This window comes from Lynx canadensis, chromosome D2 (genome assembly GCF_007474595.2).
Source record: "Lynx canadensis isolate LIC74 chromosome D2, mLynCan4.pri.v2, whole genome shotgun sequence".
Taxonomy (NCBI): domain Eukaryota; kingdom Metazoa; phylum Chordata; class Mammalia; order Carnivora; family Felidae; genus Lynx; species Lynx canadensis.
In genome coordinates, this window is record NC_044313.2 from 25821704 (window position 1) to 25847005 (window position 25302).

Consider the following 25302-nt stretch of genomic DNA (forward strand, 5'->3'; position numbering starts at 1 on the left):
ACTGGATGGGGCCACCATCTGGCCCACCCCACCCTCCTCCCACAGAAAGGGTCTCCGGGGTCAGTGACTGGGGAGTAGAGACCCAGTGGAACCATGACTTCCTAGAGGCCCACTGCAAGGGAGGTGCAAAGTCCCAGCCTGGGGTTCTGACCCCCCCAGTGCTGTCCCACCCACCACCCTATAGCAGCCCCTCACCAGAGAACTCCCAAGAGTCACACACAAAGTCTTCTCCCCCCTCCCCTCAATCATTTTACAGAGGTGGCAGCTGAGGCTGAGGGGCTATAACCTGGACAGGGCCACACAGCTGCCCAGGGGTCAGGTCTAGAACCCCATACTCCACCATTCACGGGAAACAGCAGTCTCTGATGGATGTAAAAAGCCATCGGAGGGGGACAGAGGGTTGGGAGGCCGGGGGGAGACTAGGCCCTCAGAGTGGGCCCCGGCCCATCGCCTCTCAGAGGAGGGCAGGCAAGGCTGAGAGAACTACAGCCTAAGAGCAGGGGTAGGGGACCCTTCTTCACTCCAGAATCAGAATAACCAGAGGTGCTAGGACCTGGCCCCTTCTCTCATCTTTCCTGGGGCTTAAGAGCCTAAGAACGGCCTCCCTGCCCTTGCTATGAGTAGGCCTCCTGTTCCCTGGCCCAAGCTGGGCTCCCCTCCTTCAGCCTCCCCAGAACTTTTGACGTCCTCATGGAAGGGGGAGCTCCTGGGCCTCCTGATGGATTCGAGCCAACTTTGATAACCCTGTTGCAGCCCAGAGAGGAAGGGCACTTTGTGACTCTGGGTGATCCACCAGCCCTAGGACATTAAGCTCAGTCTGTGTCTCTGTAAAATGGACACAATTTGACACAACTTGAAAGGAGGCCTCCCAATTCAGCCCCTTTTCCTGGAGTTCTAATTCATGGTGAGCAGAGCTGTCTATGGACTTTGGGCTGGAGCCTGGGGAAAACTATGATAACTATCTCTGCAGCGCGCTCTCACCAGGCACTCCACACACCAGGGCATTTCTAGGAGTTCGAAGGGCTCGGGGGACGGCAACTCACTCCCCCACCCCCCCATAAAAAAAAAACAAAAAAAAAAAACCTACAAACCAAATAAATAAATAAATAAGGAAAATGGCTGGTTTTACCCCAGGGGATCCCACCCCCACCCCTAATCCAGGGCCCTGGCCTCTCCTAGGGATGCTCCAGCCTCTTTGAGTATCAGCCAGGCTCAGGACAGTACTGAGATCTGGGAGGACAAGTCACAGCAGATGTAAACCTGTTCTTAGCCTGACAGAGGACAGCCTCTGCTCTCTCGCTCACACCGAGAGGCTGTTCCTGGGCAGCAGCGTCTGGTGAGATGACTGGGGCAGAAAGGTTATGGTCAGGAAGGGGCCCTTTTGCATCTCAGCCAGGGCACAGGGTCAGGGACCCAGAACCTGGAGCCTTCTGTGGCCTGTCCATCCACCCATCCTGGGTGAGTGGGAAAGGGACATAGCATGGAGGCTGCAGCCTGCCCAGGATGAGAGGTATCCACTGGCCTTCTTACCCCTGGTTGCCAGGCCTGAGGGGCAGGGAAGACAGGAAGGAGAAGGTGGGTACAGCTCCGAGAGGAAGGCAGCAGCTCAGAGGCTGCCTGCCTAGGGCTGCCGTTGAGCAGGTTATACACTGCCCAAGGGCAGTTGGCTGAGAGAACAAATGGACACTGAAGTCCAGGCCATACTCCGAATGCCCTAGCTCAGGGACACATCTGCCCGGAGGCAGGGATACGTTTTCTCACTCTTACATGGGCTAGAGGACTTCCTACCAATCTGCCCCAGACGGGAAAGGATTAGGACAGGCCAAGACCCCCCCTTAGCCCCTCAGCATGCAGGGAAGAGCTGGCTACAGAGAAGGGGAAGACAGAGAGTGGACTCCTCCCCTCCCCTCTGCTGGGGAATCTGCTCCTGCCCCTCACCTCCCTGCCTCATACCTTCTTTCTTCCCAAACCTTTAAGGGCCTCAGTTTCCCATGTTTAATGGAGAAGAGGAAAGAGTTTCCAAAACAAGTATGAAGAGAAGGGGCCCTGTTGGCTTGCCCCTCAGCTGGATGGGGCCGAAGTCTGAGAGGCAGGCGTGCAGGGTGGGGCGCCATGACGGGCTAGGAGCTGCGGTAGGTCTTGATAATGTCCTTGATGGGGCGACGGCAGATGGGGCAGCAGGCGTGCAAAGCCTTCTTGAGGCGCAGGCCACAGGCATAGCAGAGGCACATGTGGCCACATGTGTAGATGACCGTGTCCACTGCATGCTCATAGCAAATGGTGCACTCATCGCTCCACTGTCCTGTGCCCGGGGTCACTGGTGACTCAGGCAGGCTCACTGGAGAGTTGGGGGCTGTCCCTGGGGACAAGGGGACACCAAGTCAGTGGGAACATGGCCCAGTCTGGCCCCACGTTCATGGGGAGAGAGCCCCCTGGTCTCTTACCTCCCAACAGGCATCTGCCGGTTTACCCTGACAACCCACTTCCGGAGCACTAGGGGGCACTAGACAAGGGCCAGGGTGCCCATAAGGTGGTGAGAGAAGAAGGGATAGAGGAAGGTAGGGGGCCCAGAATCTTTTAAGGCGGGCCCCTCCTGAACTAACCTTCGGTCTTCCCTGTGTGCTCAAAAGTGCTTTGGAGAAAGGTGTCCAGCTGGGGGACAGGAAGGGATTCACCCCAGAAATCACCACCCCACGAGGGTTCACTGACCTATCTATCTCCAGCTCCTCCAGGGCCCAACTCTGTCACAGAGGCTGCATGCCCGCCTCGGCCAGGGGTCTCGGGGCAGGGAGTCTGGCACGGACACCACGGAACCGGAGTAGCCAGCCTACTTACCGCCAGCAGAGCTGCCCAGAGGTCCAGAGCTGCACGTGCTGAGCAAGGGGTCGGAGAGGCGGCTGCCCAGGGCGCTGGGCGAGGTTGGCGTGGAGGCAGGGGAGCAGGAGAGTGACGGGATGCTCCGCTCTGCCAGGATGGTGGAGCCTGCGGAAGGGGAGAGAGGGGCTCACTAGCCGCTGAGAGGCCTACCGGGAGAAAGCTCAAGTCTCCGCTCCTCCAGGGGGTTCCCAGGAGAGAAAGTGGTGACACGGCCTGACCACACAGTCCAGCCACTGGGCGGGTCCAGGGCAGGATTCCACAAGCCAGCCCAGCACCCTGCCCCAGCTCTCTGTTCCACCTACAAATCTGGGGGCCCTTTCTTGTTCTGAGCTTACTACATCAGCAGTCTCGAAACAAGAGCTCTGGTGAGAATCCCACCTCCACCCTTCCCACGCATCCTCACCTTCAAGGTTTCCCAGACAACGACGTCCCCCTCCTCCCACCTAGTGTGGCCCTTCCAGTCATAGCCTGACCCTCCCTTTCTAAGCCCTGTGTTCTCTCGGTCACTGTCCCTAGATATCACCCACCTTCTCCTCTGCATAAGCACCTTTGAAATGCCCTTCACCATCTCCCAAGCTTGTTCTGTGCTACACTCGCTCTCCTTCCTTCCCTCCCTCCTTTCTCTCCCTCTTCAACACCTCTCCTCACCTTCCTCTTCTCTTCCTGCCCTCCCTTGCTCGTCCCTTCAACAAGTCCTACCAGGCACCATCAACTGTGTAAACATAACACTGAGAACAAGATGGACAGGGCCACTGCCCCCAAAGAGCTGACTGTCCAGGGAGCCCCTTGGGGCTGTCCTCAAATCTCCTCCTCTGGGGAGCTTTGACCACCCCTCCCCCAACCGCATTACTTTATTTACCACTGATCCGCCACACACACCACATACACGGGACCAAACAACCACACAGCCTGGGGTAATATTTATTCTTTGCCCAGGAATGCAGCTTTGTTTTCCCAGTTGAACTATGAGCTTCCTGAGAGCAGGAAATCGTATTTACCTGTGACTCTCCCACAGGCTCTAACATATTGCCCTACACATAAATGTTCAGTGAGATCTTCCCTATTATTATGTGTTCTAATTTATTTAACAGTCACCGTATCTAAGAATATTCACTAGATATCTGCGACGGCAGATGGGGCAGCAGGCGTGCAAAGCCTTCTTGAGGCGCAGGCCACAGGCATAGCAGAGGCACATGTGGCCACATGTGCAGATGACCGTGTCCACTGCATGCTCATAGCAAATGGTGCACTCATCGCTCCACTGTCCTGTGCCCGGGGTCACTGGTGACTCAGGCAGGCTCACTGGAGAGTTGGGGGCTGTCCCTGGGGACAAGGGGACACCGAGTCAGTGGGAACATGGCCCAGTCTGGCCCCACGTTCATGGGAAGAGAGCCCCCTGGTCTCTTATGTCCCAATCCATTTATTGGGTTTCTCTTAGTGTTAATACTCTTTTAGTCAATTATCATCTTCTTTCATAAAGTCACACCTCCTATTTGCTTTTCTTGCCTTATTGCACTGGCTATCGTTTTCAGAACAATACTCTAAGGCATCCCTATCATATTCCTGACTTTAATGAGAATGTTTCTCACGTTCCATCATTAAGTATGAAACCGGCTGTAGTTCTGAAATAAAGGAAATATTCCTCCATTCTTAGTGCACTTAAGCCTTTCACAAAGCAGAGCACACCTCTGTAAGGTAAATAGTTACCCTTCACATATTGTCACTGGGTTTTCCTTGCAGTTCCATCAGGATCCCCAAACACCAATTTGCTGACTGAGATGCCCAGTTCTCCTACCACCCAGAAGCACTATCTTTAGCATATATTGTTTAGCAAACATCTGGAAGATTATTCTTTTTTTTTTTTTTAAGTTTTTTTTTTTTTAACGTTTTTTTATTTATTTTTGGGACAGAGAGAGACAGAGCATGAACGGGGGAGGGGAAGAGAGAGAGGGAGACACAGAATCGGAAACAGGCTCCAGGCTCTGAGCCATCAGCCCAGAGCCCAACGCGGGGCTCGAACTCACGGACCGCGAGATCGTGACCTGGCTGAAGTCGGACGCTTAACCGACTGAGCCACCCAGGCGCCCCTGGAAGATTATTCTTAAACCCCCACCTTGGCCCACTTACCTCTCGAGATATTAAGTCCTGATTTTTTTTTTTTTTTAAGCTTCTCCTGTGTCTAGTAAGCCTCTTTGGGGAACAGAAGTCTCATCGGAAAGCTACTTATCTATTATTAGATGGTGCTGAGGTAAGAGAGTACCCTGCCCTTATGGAATTCCCTTCATCTGAGGAGCAGTATCTCCCAGTGAGTGTAGCCAAGTACCTTTTTACCTCAGCCTGATTTTTTTCTGTACCCCAGTCTGATTTCTTTTTATTCCATCGAGTTTTCACCCCAACTTCCTTCCATCCTCATGTATTTTCATCCAGCCTGATGTCTTTTCATTCTTTCCTGATTTATCTTCCCTTAATCATAACTTCTTAGCACTTCAACCTCATTATTTTCATTCCTTTTCAAATTTATTTTTCACTCCATCTTCATTTGGCCTCTTTCCAGAGTAGGAAATCCCCACTTATTTTATCTGATTTCACAAACTCTAACACATTCACAATCACCAACAGCATTATACATACAAATACGCATGTACTCACTCATGTGTGCCTATACACAAACATATCAGTTTTAGAGCATAATACACCTTCACTCGTATACACATGTTATCTTGTCTACAAAGCCTCCTGGGGTGAGGTCTAGGCTGGGGCTATGAAGCCCAGAGGTCTCCAAATATATCTAAGCAAACTTGCTTTAAAAAAGAATTCAGATGCCTAGGATGTACACAATCAAATCTCTGCAGGTGGGATTCAAAAATCTGCACTTTAGTAGGTCCTGCTAGTGAATCTAATGGAACCGGTCCAGTCAACCGCAACTGATTAGCAGGCCAGCTCTTGCAAAGTATGAAATACCTGCCCACTTGGGGGAAACAGAGGTCCCTGGAGATGGTTTGGAGGTGGGGGGAGGGGTTAAGATTTCTGGTCAAATTAGTTTAGATAAAGCTGTACCCTATAACTACCTCTTCCTCCTCCTTAAAGATTCATATTGCCTATTAAAGGTTCTGAGAGGAGTGCCTGGGTGGCTCAGTCAGGTGTCTGACTCTTGATTTTGGCTCCGGTCACGATGTCACAGTTTGTGGAATCGAGCCTCTTATCCGGCTCTGCACTGGCAGCTAAGAGCCTGCTTAGGATTCTCTCTCCCTCTCTGTGCCCCGCCCCCATTCTCTAAGTAAACTTAAAAAAAAATAAATAAATAAAGGCTCTGAGAAGTTCTGCAATAAGGAATCCTCCACTTTTTCTCAACTCAGTGTTTTCCTAATTTTTTCACCCAAGGACCCATTTTCAACAGACGCCTATCCCACAGAACACTCTGAGAAACAGGACTCTCACGAGTCTACATCCACCAGTCCATTTAGACTCTGTCCATTCAAAGCCAGGAATGAAACGCCCAGACCTCTGCAACCCCATTTCTTCCAAGGCCCTATTCTCAGATTCCCCATAGGCTCCCAATCCAGGCACCACCCTGCACAGACACCTGGCTACCAACACATCACTCTTTTTCTTACCTAGACACACAACCATCCTTAAGAGGCAGAGACTTTTATTCCCATTTTGGAGAAATGGAAACAGCCTCAATAAGTTAATTGCTGGTGGAAAACTTTTTTGTCATCTTTAAGTGGCCACTGAGACGTGTGTTTCCGGGCCGTTTATGCATCTATGGGGACACAGGTTAATCAGATTCCGAGAAACTCAGTGATCCACACTTTTCTCCCCGCCCCCAGGATGCCTCTGGTGAGATTTGAGGACAAGGGCCTAGCAGATGGAGTCCCACCCAGGACTCATTTCTGTGCCTGGGACCCGCGTGAAGCGGTGGGGCGGGGCGGACTGGCCCTCTGTTCTCTCCGCCTACCCGGATGGGCCCGTCCTCCAGGAAAGGCACGGTGCCGGGTGTGTTGGAGGGGCCGTCAGGGGAGGCACTCACCGAGGATGCGGATCTGCGTGACGGCCCCGTGCAGGCCGAAGAGCATCCAGAGCGGCTGCGAGGCATCCACGCACAGCTGCATGCCCGCCGCGGCGCCGTTGTGGCTGAGGTGCAGCTCCCCGTCGGCGTTGACCACCAGGCCCAGGATGTCGCCGCTGTGCAGGGGCCCGGGCACGCGGCACACGGCCCAGAATTCCTTGCGGTCCACGAGGGCCTCGGGGCTGAAGGGCAGGTCCGCGGGCCGCAGCGTGCCGGGGTCGCACGTGGTGACGCCGAAGGAGAGCGCGCCGGGCCGCGCGCCGCCCGAGCGCGTGACCTTGACGAAGATGGTCTCGGCCACGCGCACAGGCCGGCTGGTGAAGACGAGCGCGCGCTCGTCGCGCCCGTGCTCCAGGCGCGCCACCGTCTGCTCGTCTAGGATCCGGACGTGCGCGCCGGCGCGCAGCGCGTGGAAGCGAAGGTCGCCGTCGAGCTGCGCGGGCAGCGCGCGACTGTGCTGCGAGTTGAGCGAGTTCTGCGGGATGGGGCAGCCGGCGGCCGGCGCGGCCTCGTCGCCCTCGGCGCCCGGCACGTTGAGGTCGCACAGGCTCACGGAGAGGCGCGCCTCGTCGGCGTCGCGCCGCAGCGACGGCCGCCGCAGGGCGGTGAAGGAGCGGGGCCGCAGGCAGTCCGGGAGCACCAGCTCGCTGTCTGCGGCCGGGGAGGGGGAGAGACAGGGTGACCGTCAGGCGGGCCGCTCGGGGCCAGCCCCCGTCGCCTGCGCGCCTCCTCCCGCCAGCCTTTCCAGCATGCACCGCGAAATACCGACCGCGTCGTTAGCGGCACGGGAACGGCTTCGGACCTAGGCTAAGGAATCGGGAAACAAAGTCCTGCAGGACATCTGTTTGTTTAAGCAAAGGATCAAGGCTAGAAGGAAGAAAAACATTCTAAATGGCGCGCTTATAAAAGTTTTTACTATTAACTCCCAGGACCTCCCTTTGGATCCCCAGCATTTAGAACTGCGCTGAGCACTTCAGATGACAAGCAGTAAATGTCTGTTGAATGCACTGCTGACGTCCTACCCTTCTGGAAGGTCAGGGGGATCCCCCTTCCCCAGAACCCCTCTGCATAAATTGTCTCAGCTTATCCTAACAATTACCTTTTGAGCTTAGCATTGCCGCAGAAGGACACAGGCTGAGAGAACTTAAGTAAATGTATCCAGGTTTCCTTTTGAAAGGGACTTACTTTCAAAGGGGAAATCAACCCCTTTCTCTTTTTAATCATACAAGTAAGACACACTGTCTTTTGTAGAAAAGACAGTTCAGCAAAAAGAAAAAATTACCACCTCTCAGCCCACCATCCAGAGAAAAATACTCTTAACATTTGGATGAGGACCTTCCAGCTTTTTCCCCCCAATATATTCTTCAGTTACTTCTTTAATACAAAAACTGAATCACGCTATATCAACTCTAGTAGTTTTTAACCTTTTATGGGTAACAAATCCCTTTGAAAATGTGATAACTTTCACCTATCACCTCAGAAAAATGCACATTCTTCCTAAAGTCTGTGGATAATTCCAGGGCATCTGTGAATCCCATAAAGCCATCCATGGGCATGGACTCCAGGCTAAGAACACTGCTATATACAGATTTCCTTTTCAAAACTAGCTTTCCCACTGTGTCCTAAACACCTTTCCATGCCAATAACCATGTTTCCAACACCATATTTTTTTAATGGCTGTATTATGTCCTGCTTTATGGAGTCCCATCATTTATAATAAAAGTCATCATGCACGATGAATTACCCCTGCATTTCATCCTTAAAACATCCCGTGGAAGTGTTCCCATTATGGAGATAAAACTCAGAGATGTGATGTGACAGCCACCAGGTGGCAGATCTGAAATTGAAGCAAGGTCTGTCCAACTCCTGATACCACATTCTTTGCTTTCAGGACCCCTCCTTGTTTATTGAACCCCTTCTGTGGGAGTCAAAGTCCCCAAATTTGGCTAGTGCCACTGTAGACCACAGCGTGGGCCAATCCCTCCCTGAGAGCCTTTCCTCTGAACCTACCAAAGCGAGAATCTGTGCTTTCTCTCCAGGTCCTGGGGAAGGATGGCTGGGGTGCTCGGTGTGGGAGCAAAGCTTGAGGGACTGGACTGGTGTGGGCAGCTGAGGTCAGAATTCAGCTCCAGCTGAATCTAGAAACAGTCTCCAAAGCCTCCTTGTTTTTGTTCTCCCCCAGCCCCCACCACCCTTTCCAGAAACAGCCTCGTTTGGGCCTGGGCAAGGAGAAGCTGCTGGGCCCTCCCCCCTCAAGTCCTCTCTGGAGTAGCCTCTTGGGGCCTGGCTGGTTGGGATTTCCCAGCATCGTGCCTGGCAAGAAGGAGGGAGCCGACCGGAAAATGTGATTATTCCAGGGAATTGACTCTGTGACAGCGATGGTGCAGAGAGGCTGGGGGCTTCAGAGAGGCAGAGGCAAGGAGGCTCAAACAGGAGGGGGAGGCCTGAGAGACAGTAGTATGGACCTGGGACAGGCTGTGGGCTGACCTGGACCCCTGGGAATAGCCCCTGCTTCCGACCCCTCAGGGATTCCAGCACTGGCCCTACAGGACACCAGGGTTGGAGATGGAGAGGAAGGGACAGGGACAGCAGGGTGACTAAACAAAAGGCTCAGATTCTCAGCCAGAGCCTACAGGAATAAGACTGTCACAGGAGCCCACACACATATGCACCCTGACACTCCTCTCCCTACCCCAACCCACACACACTCAGAACACTCAGCCCAGAGCCATGGAGCTGGGCAGACTCTCAGTACCGATTTCTGAATGGGGCTGGATGCGAGCTATCCTGAGCTCTGCCCCTTCAGGAGTCCTTCTGTACTTGAACATGCCCACTCCTGGGCCTCCCAGGCAACCTATGCCATTGTTGAGCTACTCTAAGAAAGTGTTTCCTTCTCTTAAACTGACATCTACCCTCCTGTATCCAAGGATCCTGGATTAATTTACTTAACTTCTCTCAGCTTCTGTGCCAATGCTATCTCTGGGGCAGTCCCGTAGAGAAAAGGACTCTCCTCTGGGAATACTCAGACACACTGCACACCTTCCCACCTCTTAGACGATGAACAGAACCAGCCTCCAGATGTTCCCTGACCAGCTCAAGGCACAGTGTGGCCATCACCTCCCTTGATATTTACAATATATGTCTAATAGTGCAACCTGACAGTATCTCAGATGCTTTAGCAGCCAAAATCCATGAACTGGTAGGCAGGATAGGAGCATAGTTAAGTAAGGATTTTGAAGTCATCAGCCTGGGTTCAAATCCTGGCTCTGCCATTTTCTGGCCATAGACCAAAAGCTTAACCTCTCTGGGCCTCTCCATGTGTAAAATCAGCATGTACTGACGTGTATAAAATCTGTATTGTAATACTCCCCTCAGAAGGGATGCTGTGAAGTTGAAATGCAGGAGGTAAGTAGTACCCTACTCTACCTAGTAGAGTACCTGGCACATAATAATCACTAGGTAAACACGAACCACTGTTATTATCATTTCCATGCCCCAAGGCTCAGAAGAAAGTGCATGGGCTTTGGGGTGACACAGGCCTGGGTTTAACGGTCCAATCCAGCACTTGAACGGTGGTCAGTAAGGAAGCAACTTTCTTCCCAGCCTCAGATCACTCACCTGGAGAACAAGGGTAATAATACCTGCCTTGTGCTGTTGTTGCAGGGATCAGAGGTAGAGCGGGAAGCCCCCGTACTTGATAACCTCAGGTACTAGTACTTACTCAGGTTGAGTTTTGTCAACCAAAGTTAGGTCCACCTGCACTTAGGCAATTAACTTTCTGAACCTTAAGGTAGGACTTTAGATAGATAGATAGATAAATAGATAGATAGATAGATAGATAGATAGATAGATATAGGACTATATATAAGGTCATGAATGACATCACTGACTAAAGCCCAGAAAGGAGAAGGTACAAAGTGGACATTAGAGGAGAAAGAAGAGAAGGAAGGAGAAACAGTTGGGGGGGATGGGGAGGAGAAGGGACAGGAAATGACCCCTATGGCTTTGCCTGAGATCTTGGAGGAGCAGGGAGAAAAGGTATCAGAGATGCTGGGAAACAGCTAAAAATGGAATCCCCGGGGCCAGTGCCCAGCCCAAGTATGTCTCCTCTCTCGGCTCAGCTGCCCCTCGGGGTCAGGAGTGGCTGCAGGCCGCCAGCAAGCTCCAAAATAGCCATCCCCTCAGTGTGCCCAGCTGTGCCGGACCCTGAAATAGATGACACTGGAAATAGAGGAGCTGATCAGGCGCCCTCTGCACAAGGGACGGCAAAGGTCAGAGCTGCCTGGACTGACATCGAGTCAGAGGCCAGGGGAGGGTCCTGGCCTTGAAAGCCAGGGGAGAGCACCCTGGGACCAGCCTCCGCCCAGGGTTACAGCTTGGAAAAACCAGATGGGCTACCTGTAACCCCAAGCAGCAGCGTGGCCCATTTGGAAGCAACAAGTTATGTAATCCACGCGCGGGACACATGGCTGCCCACTTTGGAGGTATTTATGACAGGAGGAGGGGAGGCTCCAGGCCACCGGAGAAGCTGTTAAGCTGGCTCCCCTCTCCGCATCCCGTCTCTCAGGAAGGAGCTTGTCTGTCTTCAGCTCCTGCCTAATCTGGTGCCTAGCAAATACTTTGGCCAGAGCAGAAATCACCGGCCCTGCAAGGGCAGTGAGGCCAGGACAGGGGGTTTCCTCCCCGTCAAGGTGGCACTCAGGTCACCCACTCACTGACACACTGTGTGCCCAGCCCCAGGCAGTGGTAGAGACAGAAGGAGAAGCCAGGACATGGGCCCCAGGGAGCCAGTAGGCTGTGGGAGGATCAAAGCTTGGAGGCATGAAAATATGTGAATATAATTTTGTTACAAAATTCTCAGTGTCTCCAGAGGAAATCCACCTCTCCCTGCCAAGTTCTCACCCAGCCTTGACTAGAATGGCCCCGGGGACAAGAAGCTCACCACATCCCAAGGCTATCTGTCCCCTGTCTCTGAACAACCATAACTGTTAGAAAAGCTCTCCTTGCACGGATCCCTATGTGTCCTATAGCCACTCCTTGCACCCTCTCTGAGCCTTCTCTTCTTTAGGATAAATATTCCTTTTAGGATAATGCTCTCTAGCCGAGGCTGAGGTCCCCTTCCGTCTCACAGTGAGCCAGAGACAGCATCTCAGAAGAAACAAGATTTGACCTGGACCCTGAAGGACAAGAGAGTTTGGACTGACAGAAGTGAGAGGCATTCAGTGGGAAAACTGTTCTAGTAAATGCCTGGAGAACAGTCTGAGCAGGGCCAGCGGGGAGAAAGGAAGGGAGAGGAGGAGAGGAGGGGCCAGGCTGAGGATTCCGGGGCCAGCTCTGGCCAGAGACCCACCGGGCCCTCCCACATGTTGCCAGCCAGTGCAGGGCAACCAAAGCAGGGCCTGGGCACTGGTGCAGGGGCCCTCCGGGGCAGGCAAGGGGCTCCTTTGAAGCAGGGCCTGCCATCAGCCCCAGAGTCTTGTTTGTTTAGATTCTCACATCCGGAGCACTGGATAATCTTTAACCATGGGTCGGCCTGCCGCAGCCGGCCGGCTGGCGGGTATCTGCCGGCCCCTGTTTAGAAGGTGCTGCCAGCCCATTTACTGTCTCCATAAACATCCTCTTGCTGGTCAGCATCTGGCATGGGGCAGGGGAAGGAGCCCGGAGGGCGGGTACATGGGTTGGACGGGTAAGGGGTTTCTCCACCCCTCTGGACAGTGCCCCGAAACCCACACCCGCCTCCACCCTCTCCATATAAACCCAACCACACAAAAGCTAGAAGAACAAATACTTTTCGAGGCCCATGGAGGGAAGGGTAGAATGTCCCAGAAACACTTGGAGTCACAGATTCTAAGCTTTATAGAATCTTCAGGCCAGAGGATCTTAGACATATAGATTCTCAGACTCATCTGGTCTAACGGTTCTCAAACTTTTTTTTTTTAAGCAGTGGAATCCTTTTGTCCAACAAAACCAAAATTTCTGGTTGAAGTCTAAGAAGAAGCCATAGAGCCTGCCAACTCAGCCGCCTCAAAGATGCCTCTGTGGAACCCCAGCGTTCCAAGGAACCCAGCTAGAGAACCAAAGGTCTTGTTCCAAGAAACAATTTAGATAGAATGGTTTGAATTTCACCCAGATACAGGGACTTGATTTTAAGGCCTCCTCTTCTAATGAGAAGACTTGGGGGGTTGTCTCTTTGGTGGTATTTTTAAATTAAGTATTCCTTTTCAACCTAAAAACAATAGCCCTTGCTATATATGTAAACACTTTTACATATTCATCAGCCTCAGACTTTCTGAGGTAAATGGTACATATATAATTATGTCCAGATGGGACAGTTGTGGCACAGAGAAGCTCGAAGCTAGTGAGTGGCCACGTCAAGTCTTGATTCAATCAGGTCTCCTGCTTCTGAAATGAGGGCTTTGTCCCCAGTACTGCAAGGCCCCAGCTCCTCTACTACACACACCCCACCCCGGACCCCTAGGTCTCTTCAAGCTCCCCAAAACTATATTTTGGACCAAAGAGATACTAGGCAGAAAATATGAAACTGCCATTTCTGGATATTACAAACAATCTAATATTGCCCATCGTATAAGATTGCACTTTATATATATTCATTCTGGTGAAAACAAAAAACAAAAAACAAAAACAAAAAAACCCAAAACCACCAGAGTGCTCTGTAAACAACAGAACCAGATGAAGTCATCAGGAGCCTTCACGGAACTATGAGGCAGACACTGCTGAATCAGGATGCCGGGCACCCTCACTTCCCCAGCCAACCCTGCTGGGGCTCTCGTGAACTATCTATACCCAACATGTACAGCTGATCCCTAACCCCCTGAGCTCTCCTAAACTATCCTGGAAGACATGGGAGGGCCAACACCCCACCCTTGGGAGGTATCCAGACTTCACAGGGGACCAGGTGGACTCATAGTTAGAGAAGCTAGGAAGTAATGCAGCCCATGCTCCTGGGCCCAAGTCCCACTTCTTCCAGGCTGTGTGACTGTAAGCAAGTTATCAGACCTCTCTGAGACTGTTTTCCTTATCTGCAAAACGAGTACAATAATAACTTTCTTTGGGGCGCCTGGGTGGCTCAGTCGGTTGAGCATCCGACTTCGGCTCAGGTCATGATCTCGCGGTTTGTGAGTTCGAGCCCCGCGTCAGGCTCTGTGCTGACAGCTCGGAGCCTGGAGCCTGCTTTGGATTCTGTGTCTCCTCCTCTCTCTGCCCCCACCCCCCGCCCCTGCTCATGCTCTGTCTCTCAATAATAAATAAATGTTAAAAATTAAAAAAAAATAATAACTTTCTTTATAACATATATAAAGGACTTATGCTGTCGTCTTAAAGACCAGGACAATACATGATACAGAACTGCTGATACCATTTAGACCTTCATGTGCCTTCAGGTGGTCAGGAAGAGGAAGGGTCATAGGAACAGGGGAGGTCAGGGAAGGTTTCCTGGTGGAGGGGAGGGTTTGGAGTTGGACCGTGATTATGATTAGCAGAATTTGGGATGAGCAGAAAGGAAGCACCAGGAAGAGTCTCTGAAGCAGGAGAAACAACAAAATTTTGTTTAAATCAAAAAGAAAAGAAAACTGTCAGAGAAGAAGAAATCGCCATCAGCATCCTTAGCTCTTTCCCCCATCCCCAGAGCTTCGCTCAGGTTCCTTAGACTAATATTTGCCTCTCAGCCCCTGGCAGCCATAGCTGAAGGTAAATATTGGTTTAGCCTAGGAAACGGAAGCCCCAGATGGCAGTGTGGTCCTCCGCTAGCCAGGATGGCTCACACCCTTTGTGCCGCCAAGCTGAGGCACACCCTGTATGGGAGACCTACCCCAGGGCCTTATCTCCAGAGAGGCCCAGGCTTCTCATTGCAGGGAAGCCAGGCTGACTCACCAGCCTAGCAAGTGGTCCAGGAGCAGCCTGGCCCTCAGAAAGCTACCCTCCCTGAGAGTCTCTATAGATCTCTGTCCTCAGAAAGCAGGTCTCTTACCAGGACTGGGGCACATGTGCACAGGTTGGGTGAAGCAGAATGCCATGAGCCCTTGGGACCCCACCCTGAGTGCCCCCTTAATGCCCTCCTGAGTTCAGCCACTACCATTTTGATGTGGCAATGTCTTCTCACACTGACCTTATGCCCAGTTCCGCCTGGGAGAGCTGAATTCCAGGGCCAGCCTGGCTTCTGACTAGCTGGGAGAATTTGGACAGGCCCTCTTCTATCTCTCGGCCACCTTTTCTCCTTTTGAAAGACATTGACAGCAAGGTAGCTGCCAGAAACTTTCTACTTTCACGGCTCTCTCCCCTGCGATGCATGCACATAGCCCTGCCTGTGCACACCCCTTCTCCACAGGTCACCTACACCTCTTCTCTTCACTCGCTCCCTGAAGGTTCTGTTCCCCGACTGATGATGCTAATCTAATTCCCCATCTCTGTGACCATGCATACCCCTCCTGTCCGACCTAAACTGTTCCTCCCCAACCAGTCTGTGCATTTCAGCTTCTCTGGTTCCTGACTTGAAACCTCTCCTATAGGAAATCCTGGATGGCTCCCCAGCTGTACCGCCCCCAACACACGGCGCTACTCTTCAGCCACATTTCACTGCAGAATTGGATCATCTCAGAGCAGTTATATGGTGTGTCCCCCAAAATAAACACTCTTCAAAGAGAGGCACTGGGTTTTCAAGTCATGTGTCTCCCCCCGCCCCCTCATCGTACCTGGGCTGCGGTGGGCACAGAGGGGTATCAGGAGCACCCTACAAGTGGGGTCTTGGCTCACCAGCTTTCTGCCAGGACCCACAGCTGCTCTTTGTGAGCCAACGTTTCTGAGAGGAGCAGGGAGACCCTGAAGAATTGGGATAGGAGCTTATCTCTCCAAGCATCAATCACCCCATAAAACTTGTGTTTATTTGCTTGCCCACAGGTCCTTCTTTCTGGAGGTAGGAAGCTGTTATTCTTAGAAATACCAGCCCAGGCTTGGCCGGGACACCCTGAGGAAAGAGGCAATCTCCTGAACTCCAGCATGTCGGGGGTGCCTCGGAGGCTTGAAGCAGGCCTGCAGGGGTCATGGTGGGGGCACCAGCGGGCCTCGTTATGTTAGGGCAGAGGGGGTTGGGATGGGGCACCCCCTTGGTGGTGTCACTTCAGGAAGAGACGCCACCCCCTACCTCCACTCTGTCCGGAGAGATAGCCAACGTGTCCGTGGCCTGACTTGCATATCTGCTAGGTGCCAAGTACCCCAGGATATCTGTGATCCGAAGAGCAGACATGGGCCAGGTGGGGTTTGGAGGGTTTTGGCCACAGTTCCCAGAGAGAGGCAGAAAGGGAGGGGGCAGACCTAGCAGGAAGTCCCTGCAGATGAGACACTGGTCTGGGAGGCAACCACCTCGAGAAAGACAAGCCCGTCCTCAGAGCTACCAAGGCAGAGAGGGACTTCTTCAGGGGAAGGAGAAACTCAAAGCCAAAATGGCTTAGGAGGGAGAGCAGGGAAAGCCACAGGCAGTGAAGGGATCAGGGCGGGGTGGGGGGGTGCTGGGGTGGGAAGAGGAGAGGAAAGGGAAGGAGGCTGACCCTGGGACTATATGAGGCAATGGGCAATCCCAGAGGGGACACCACAGAATGACGGTGTAGAGCAGTGTGCCTACCTCTGAAGACATCTTGGATGGATTTCTTTTGTTTTTACACAAAAAAGAAATCGCTTTAGGAAGAACAAAACAAAGAGATATTTTCATCTGCTAATTGAATTCAGGGGCTATAATCAGTGTTTGAAAACACCCAGGGATTATGGTGATTTATAGCTAGGACAGGAATCTGCTGGGCCCTCAGCCTTGTCCAACGTACAGAGAGGAGCCTGCTGGGAAATCCGGATGCAAGTGAAAATACTGCGGGAAAACCCATTTATGGTCTAAGAGGGGTAACAGGGCCAGGCCAGGTGAGGTCATCTGGGCTGTGCCCGAGGGTGGGGCCTTCCCTAGGCCCCTGCGGTTTGGAAACCCCATCTCACCTCGCATGTCCCCATCACCACCTCCTCCCCGGACCCTCCTAGAATTTGTAGGCCCAGCCTAAGCCCTCTTTTCCAAGAAGTACTCCTGGACTCCATCCTCCCTCACTGACGTCAGCCTCCTCTCAATGCCTCCCTCCATACTTCAACCTGCTGGAGGTTTATTGGGGAAGGTACTGCTTTGGGCATCAGAACACCCTGTTCAAATCCCAGCTCTGCCACAGCCCTACGCGAGCAAGCCAAGCCTTCCATGGGTCTCAATTTTCTCCCTGACAAATGGGGATGAAAGAAAAACATTCTGTCCGAGGCCAGCTGCTGAGCGATTAAATGAGATAGCTGGATGGGAACCATCTCGGCAGATGGAAAGGATCCTCTGACTACAGCATTAAACAATTTACTGTCTTCTCTTGGAGATTGTGATTGTGTCTGGAGGGTTTGCTTTGTCTAATTTCTCAGTGAGGCTGGCGCTGTCTATGAGAGCAAAGCTGGGTCTATCCTTCATCTAACAAGTTAACCTTCCCACCACTCTCCCTTCCCAACCCCCCAAATAATGCTTGGTGTCCTCCCCACACCAGACACAAGATTCCACTCTGGAGAGAAATCCAGGGGGGTAAGAACAGATTCACCCTCAAAGTCTTCCCAGTCTTGTGCAAGACATATGGATGGGCCAAGGCTCAGCCAATGCCTCAGGGCGGAGAGAAGCACAGACACCATGTGGTGGAACCCAAGAAACGGAGAAGAGAACTCAGCTCCAGAAGGCTTCACCTCCAGGAGGAGGTGGCTTGCAAGCTGGGCCTTAATGCCAGAATGCGATTTCGGGGGGACTGTAGGAAAAGGCATTCGTTGCTAGGAGAGGGGAAAGCAAGAATGCTGCCCCCACTGCCTTTACCCAGCCCCCTCCCAATAAGACTATAACCTTTTTTAAGAGTGGAGACACTTCTGTCTCCCACCATTGGCCCAGCCCTGGGCCAAGCCCTAGTAGTCCCACACTCTTTCAGACGAGAAGACTGAGGCCCAGACAGAAGTGTCCTGGCTGGAGTGCAACCTCAGGCTTTGGGACTCCAGGGCCTTGAAGTGTGAGGCCCTAAGGATATCAGAGCAGCAGGCAGGTGTTCACTTGAACCTGGGGTTAAGCTTCACCCTCTCCAGGATGGGTGTGGATGACTGACAGTCATTAGTCACGTAACTGCTTCACGTAACTCTGCTCTTTAAGCAGAGTTCTTCTAAAAGAACCCTGAGAACAGTTGTTTATTATTACCTACCCCTATTTTACAGATGAGGAAACTGAAGCCCCACAGCTAGTACAGGGTGAGGCCAGGAATCCCACCTGGGTCACTCTGACTCTGTAGCCCAGGGGCATAACCACTGCCCTTCCTTTGCTGGGAGGTCGAGGCCCTTCCCTGCAAGTGCACCCATTTCACAAAGGGAATTATCCTTGGGTGGCCTCGGCTCCCTTCTCCACTCACGAAGACTTAGAAGAGCCTGCTTTCGGGCTCTTAACTTGTCCATGTGAATGTAGAAACACTTTACTGAGTTGAAAAAACAGAAAGTTCCCAAACTATTAATTAATAAAAACAGCCTCCTGATGTTTGGAACTCCACGGAAAGGCTTCTGACAATTACTCACTTGTTTTTACTTTCACTGTCTTTTTTACTGAAATAAAGGTGTTTTGAAAAGAGCTTCACTGTTTCTAGGCTCTGAAGCCAGAAAGGAAAAAAAGTGGGAAAAAAAAAAAAAAAAAGGTTTCCAACCACCTCCGTGGCATTTTTCTCTGCAGGGAGACGAGGGCAGGGACGGGAAGTGGAAAGAGCAAGCACGGGCTGAGCACTGACTGGATACCCAGGACCGTGCTGGGCACTCTGCTCACAGCCTCTTTAACTTAACTTCCTCTTCCCAACAGCCCATTTTATAGATGGGAAAGCTGAGGCTAATGCAGGCTCTGCCTGGCAACACAGCCACTTTGCCCGTGAACCGATTTGTACCCAGAGTCTACGTACGCACGTGCACGTGCACTTGCCAGCACGTGCACGAGTGAGCAAGGTGAGAGCCATCCTGGACTGGGAGTCAGGTGACCTGGATTCTAGTCCCAACTCAGCCACCAACTCAGGAAGCCTGAGACTCTCCAAGGCCCCTTGCAGCGCTGGCATTTGAGGATCCATGTGTGCCCTCCTGAGAAAGCCTGGCTCCTCCTTGCCTCCCACGGGATGTGTGCCCGCTCACCCCCCTGAAGCAGCCTCACTCACCCCGGGCACCCAGGGGCAGCCAGAAAAGTCTTAGCCACCCTAGTGCCTTCTGCCCTCCCCCCCCCCTTATCCCTTTCACCCACATCCCTGCAAGAAGCACTAGGGTGGGGTTGGACTTCCTGGGGGGCTGCAGAGCCCAGGGGCCAGGGGCTCACTTGGGACTTAGTGCTGGCTCCACGCCTCACCTGCCGCGTCTCCTGGGGCCAATGACTCAACCTCCCTGAGCTCGAGTCTTGCCTCCCGGGGGCCCACTAACAGAATCTGCCTCCCAGCGATGCTGTGAGAACGGCAATAATGAAGTGCCCGGCTCAAGGTAAGTGCTCACTACACTATGGTTACGGAGGTTAATATTCATTACTTCCTGGGAGCGGGGGTCTTTGAGGCTGCCGTTTATGACGAAGGTTGTGTGCTGCTCAAAGGCACAACCTGAGGGGCCCTGGAGGGCAGAAATCCCACCCAGGCGCCCCTCACCCCAGCTGTGAGTCCAAAGGACGGGCGCACTCTGCAGGGCACACGAAGGCTCCCTGAGCTCTCCCGGTGCCCTCTAGGCCCCGGGGCCCTGCCAGCGGGAGAGGGGTCCCCGCGCCTGATGGGATGGAGCAGCGTCACACCTCGGCACCCGGAGGCGTGTCCCGCACCGAAGGGGCACGGGGAGCGGGCACTTACCCAGAAGCTGGACGCCCCGCGTGAGGCCGTAGACGTCCACCAGGGCCCAGAGCGGGTCGGCCGTGCGGACCCCGTTGAAGAAGAGCATGGCAGCTGAGTCGTTGATGCGGTAGAACACGCGGCCCTTCTTGTCCACCCAGAAAGCGATGATGTTGCCCTCGTTGGCAAACTCCTCGGGCAGCGCCTTGGCCCAGAAACCGCTCTGGGACACCAGGTCGGGGCAGGCGTACTTGGGCAGCGAGTCAGGGTGGATGCGGGACGGGTCCTTGCTTGTGAAGCCCAGGCGCAGCGCCCCGCTCCAGCAGCACTGCTTCTTGGTGATCTGGGCGGAGGAGATGGCCTCAGACAGCACCCCGGCCCGCCGGCCTCCCGGCCACTGCCAAGGGCCCCAGGGGAGGGAGTGTGCCCCTGTCGGCAGACCCCTACGGGGAGCCACACCGCCCAGCTGTCCTCCTTCCCCTCCTCTACGAGCCTTCCCACTGTCCAGTGACAGCTTGTGGCCCCCATGGCCACTCCCATCCCCGGGTCCTTCTTTGTCACACGGGGAAGGTTGAGAAAGGAGGAGGAAGAGGGAAGAGCATGAGGAGGGATGAGGAAGAGCAGAAGGGACGGCCCGGAGGCAAGAGAAGGGCAGGGTGTCATTGTGGCCGGGACAGAAGACAGTGCTGAGAGGGAAGGGTCGAGGTCCAGGGAGGCACAGAGGGCAGGGAGTGGGAGGGCCCACCTTCAGTCTGACTTGCTCATAGATGAGGACCGGGCGGTTACTGAAGGTGATGGCATTGCAGAAACTGGCCTGCCTCTTGACGGCCTTGTGGCTGAGGTCCATGAGGATCTGGGAGCCCTTGGTGTGCGGGTGGAAGAGCAGTGGTGTGGCCGGGAGCCCCCCGCCGGGCGGCACCGGAGGGCAGTGCTTCTGCTTGTGGTGGCATCGGTGAGACGGGACAGGGAAGGGGCCCCCGATGGAGTCTGCAAAGGAACAGGCCGCCACGTCAGAGCGGGTGGCAGAGGCCCCCGGAGGGGCGGAGGGCTGGGCACAGCAGGAGCTGCCCGCCGCCCAGGATGTCCACCGTCACTGCAACTCATCCGCTGCCACCTTGGGCCACCTGCTGCCATCTCTTGCCATGTCCCACTTCGCCATCTACCACCATTGAGTATCTTTCACCACCTTCCCTGGTCCTTCACCCGTCACCTCCCACCCACCATCTCCTGGATTCTAGTTCATCTCCTGCTATTCACTAGTATTTACCACCATCTGTCTTCCACAGGATGGTGGGCCTGTGCTACCCTTGTGATCAATCAGCATTTACTACCAACACCCACCCCTGCACACTGCCACTCACTACCACCGTCACTTATTTTATTCAGCAAATATTCATTATCTACCGGCTGAGTACCGAGCCCTGTCCTAGGCACAGGACATCCAGGCACGAAACAAACACGGATCCTGTTCTCAAGAAGACACCAGTCCAGGAGAGGAAATACGACACAGACAGGAATCACAATAAAAATGGCAGACAGTGATGAGTGATAAGGATTGGGGGGCAGGTCACTTCTCAGGAAAGCTTCCTGGAGGAGGGGAGGAGGAAGAGAGGGCATGGGGGCTGGGCTGACAAGGCTGAGCCGCAGTGAACACATGACCGGGGAGCTGCCCTGGGAGACCAGCAAGGTGGGTGCGGCAGCCTCCGCAGCAGCAGCAGCCCCAGGACCACGCCCGCCACTTCCCTCCTTCGGGGCGGCTTCCCTCCACCCTGGGCCGCCTTCCTGCTTTATACCACCCCCATGCCCACAACATCTTGCACACAGGTAGGCCTCTGCGCCCAGGCTTCCTAATGGAACCCGGATCTGCCTCAAGAGCCTCTGGCCAGGGAGGCACGCTGCTTTCTCCTACACACAGTTCTACCTCACCCCACAATGGGATAGAGTACAGGACAGGGCTTGGTCCAGGAGAAGGCACGTCACAAGCACGTAAGGGTGGTGTCCAGGAGACGGGGCAGAGAGAGGAAGCAACATGGACGAGGTATCGCGTGGCCTGGGTCTGTCACTGACTGGCTGTGTGACCTTAGGGAAGTCACTTCCCTGCTCCGGCATAGGCGGCCTCTACCCTGTGGCTCTAAGACGTGTGTCAGCAGGGCTGGGAGTGTTAATGCAGTCCTGGCAGTTGGGGGCAAGGAAGTGGGGGATGTTCATTTCTTCCCCAAGATCTGTGTCCCATCCATCAGGAAGGGCAGCCCCTGCTCATGCCATCAACTTGAGGAGAGAGACACAAGGAGGATGGGGAAGATGGGGTTGGGGAAGTAGGAAACCACAGAATGTGACAGAGGCCTTCTGGGATGTTTCAGAGTTGGGTTCCTCCATGGCAGTGATTTAATAATGCAGAAAGCTCAGTCCGCATCGGCCTGTCCCCGATGCCTTCTGCTCCCTAAAGGGGAGGAAGGGTTTCCAGGAAGGAGAGGAAGACTGGGAGGAAAGGGCGATGGAGAGAGGAATGTCCTGAGCTAGGAAGACGCAGCCTTCAGTCCAGGCCATGTTTGCATCACTTTGCATCACTTTGCATCACTTTGCATCTTTGCTTCCTTCTTCCCAGAGGGCGCAGACCCGAGTGTCCACAGTCCATGGCTGGTCAGACATCCTGTGTGTGGGAGGTAGGGCTGGAACAAAGAGGAGTTCCCCTTGCTTTCACTAAGGAGAAAAGACTAGAATCACAGAACAGTGCTCAAGGCCTTTGAAGACCACTATGCAATAAACACGAGAATTGCCCAGAGGAGACCCAGTCAGTCTGAGAAGGCTACCTGGAAGAGGCTGAGTGGGCCCTGGATAGCGCAGAGCAGGGGAGGTCATTCCAGGGAAGGAGACCCTTGGGGTGAAGGGCACAGCGTGGCTACAGGTGACCTACAGGTACCCTGCCTGGGAGAGGTACACATTGGGATCAGGCCAGCTTCAGACACAGCTTGACTCTCGGTTTCAAAAACCATAGTAAATGGATTAGAGATTGTGGTAGGTCTATACAGTGGAATACTACTCAGTGGTAAGCAAGGAATGAACTACTGATACGAGCAGGAACATGAATTTCAAAATAATTATGCTGGGTGAAATAAGCCAGTTCTTAAAGACAAGCAAACACAATCCACGGAGTAACCACAGGGCGTCTGTTCCTTTCAGCCACTGCCCCCTGCCCTGCCCACACCCTGTCCCATTTGTCCCAATTTAAGAAATGCACACTAAGCTCTAGTGATAACAAGCAGATTGGAGGTTACCTGGGAAGGGTGGGGGGGAGGGGGAGAGATTATCAAGGGGCACGAGGGAGTGTTTGGGATGACGGATATGTTCACCATCTGGCTTATAGTGATGGTTTCGTGGGTGTATACGTACGTAAAAACCCACCCAATTATACACTCTAAACACATGTGGTTAAACATATGTCAATATAACTCAATAAAGCAGTTTTTTAAACATGCTGAGCCCAGCAGCTTGGAGCCTCTCCCATGGGACTCTTTCCCAGCCTCTGCTCAGAATCCAGGGACCAACTGCAGGACCTCAGCTTCCTTTAAAACACTTCCTCTCCTTCCCACCATCCTGAGTGGGGTCCTACCGTCCTGCATAAAGAGCTAGAAAATACTAGCTCTGGGCAAATATGGTGGAGACACCCAGGGACCAGAGACCTAGGCCCTGGGAGGACCATTCCCCGGGGCCTCCCTTCCACAGGCAGAGTTTTGGGTGGAGAAGGGTAGCACAGGCCCACCATCCTGGCTGACAGCAGAAAGATGGAGAAGTAAGGATAAGGAAACCCTGGAGCCCGGGGACACAATGTACACCCAGACATGTGGCCTCAGAAAGGCACATTCATGGGCACACACATACACCTGTGAGCACATGAAGGTAATCCAGACCCTACGAGACTTATCCCTTCCCTTATCCCTTAGGCCAGGAATCCCACATTTACACATGTACCGTGCACACACACACATTCATGTACACAGAGATGTACAAAACAGTACACGTAAATCATACACCCAGCGCCCATGGGCCATATGCATCTAATAATAACAGCAGCCAAGTGCTGATAGGTGCCAGGCTCTGAACGGGGAGTTTTACCTACACTTACTGGTTTCATCCTCACAGCAAATTTAACAGGGATGGAGGGACATTACTAGCCCATGTTACTGATGAAGAATCTAAAGCCTCAGAGACATTGAGCAGCTTACCCAAGGTCACACAGCTGGCAGAAAGAGGCTCTAGCCGTCAAATGCGGGCAATGCACCAGCAAGGCCTGAGTCTTAGCCATGAAGCATTAAATCGGCCAAGAAAGCATGGGTTTGGTGTGCTGGACACATTTTTTTTTTTTTAATGCACATTAAAATACGCTCACAACTGGGGCACCTGGGTGGCTCAGTCAGTTAAGTGTACGACTCTTGATTTCGGCTCAGGTCTTGATCTTGGGTTCGTGAGTTTGAACCCTGTATTAAGCTCTGTGCTGACAGTGCGGAACCTGCTTGGGATTCTCTCTCCCTTTCTCCCTGCCCCTTCCCTGCTCTCTCTCTCTCTCTCTCAAAAATAAACTTAAAAAATAAAATAAAATAAAATAAAATAAAATAAAATAAAATAAAATAAGCTCACAATCTGGTAAAATATGGAAAAAAACTGTTCATCCATGTACCACGTAAAATCATTTCAAGTAGTACACTGAGGGGATACCTGGCATTCTATTACGTTGTTTTCATGATACACATGTATATGCCACCAAAACAGAAATGCAAACCACGTTTCATACATTGCCCTCACACGTGGCTGGATGTAAAATGCGGTGCAGGAACACAGCGAATCCCACTCTGCAAGAACAGTGAATGATAACGGTATGACAAAGAGGAGCCTCAAAACCGTGCTGAGAAAAGCCAGCCTCCAAGGCCGCACAGGTGCTCATTCCATTTGTAGAATGCTCTGGAACAGGCAAAACTATGGGGCTAGAGAGACCAGTGGGTACTGGAGTTTGGGCAAGAGGAAGACACAGGGGCACAAAGGGAGTTTTCGTGGTGATGGAAATGTTCTAGCTTAACTGTGGCAGTGCTCACACAACTTACACATTCGTCAAAACTCCCCAAAGTACGCACTTAAAGAGAATGACTGCTATTGTCTATAAAGAATACCTCAAAAGCAACACTAACAACAACAACTAACAAATCAGGTCTTCACTGAGATGGAGGAAAGGGAGACCAATCTTTGACCACCACAGCCCCCATCACCCCACCGCAGGCAGTGCCTAGGATTGGGACCATGAAACAGGAAACCCGAAAGCCTGCTCGGGCCGGCCGCTCTCAGCCTTAAACCTCTCAAGTGGGTATGAGGGGAGCATTTTGGCAGCTGCAAAGCACCTTCACTGATTCCTGGACATGCAAAATCCTGTGCCTGCCTCCTCCTGCCCACAGTGTAGCTTCCGGGGCTGTCCTCTGCCCCTTCTCTCTG

General features: G+C 53.0%; 1 protein-coding gene across 1 annotated transcript in view; it reads right to left on the reverse strand.

The window, feature by feature from the left end:
- Window positions 1–1966: 1966 nt before the first annotated feature.
- Window positions 1967–25302, reverse strand: part of NEURL1 (neuralized E3 ubiquitin protein ligase 1) — a 77317-nt gene continuing 53981 nt past the window's right edge. Inside the window, exons 2-6 of the mRNA XM_030334950.1 lie at window positions 20570–20811; window positions 19846–20167; window positions 6908–7597; window positions 2836–2982; window positions 1967–2359 (exon numbers count right to left, since the gene is read on the reverse strand). Of these exons, the coding sequence (XP_030190810.1) occupies window positions 2121–2359; window positions 2836–2982; window positions 6908–7597; window positions 19846–20167; window positions 20570–20811 (1640 nt within the window). The 3' untranslated portion in view covers window positions 1967–2120. The remainder of the gene's footprint in view (window positions 2360–2835; window positions 2983–6907; window positions 7598–19845; window positions 20168–20569; window positions 20812–25302) is intronic.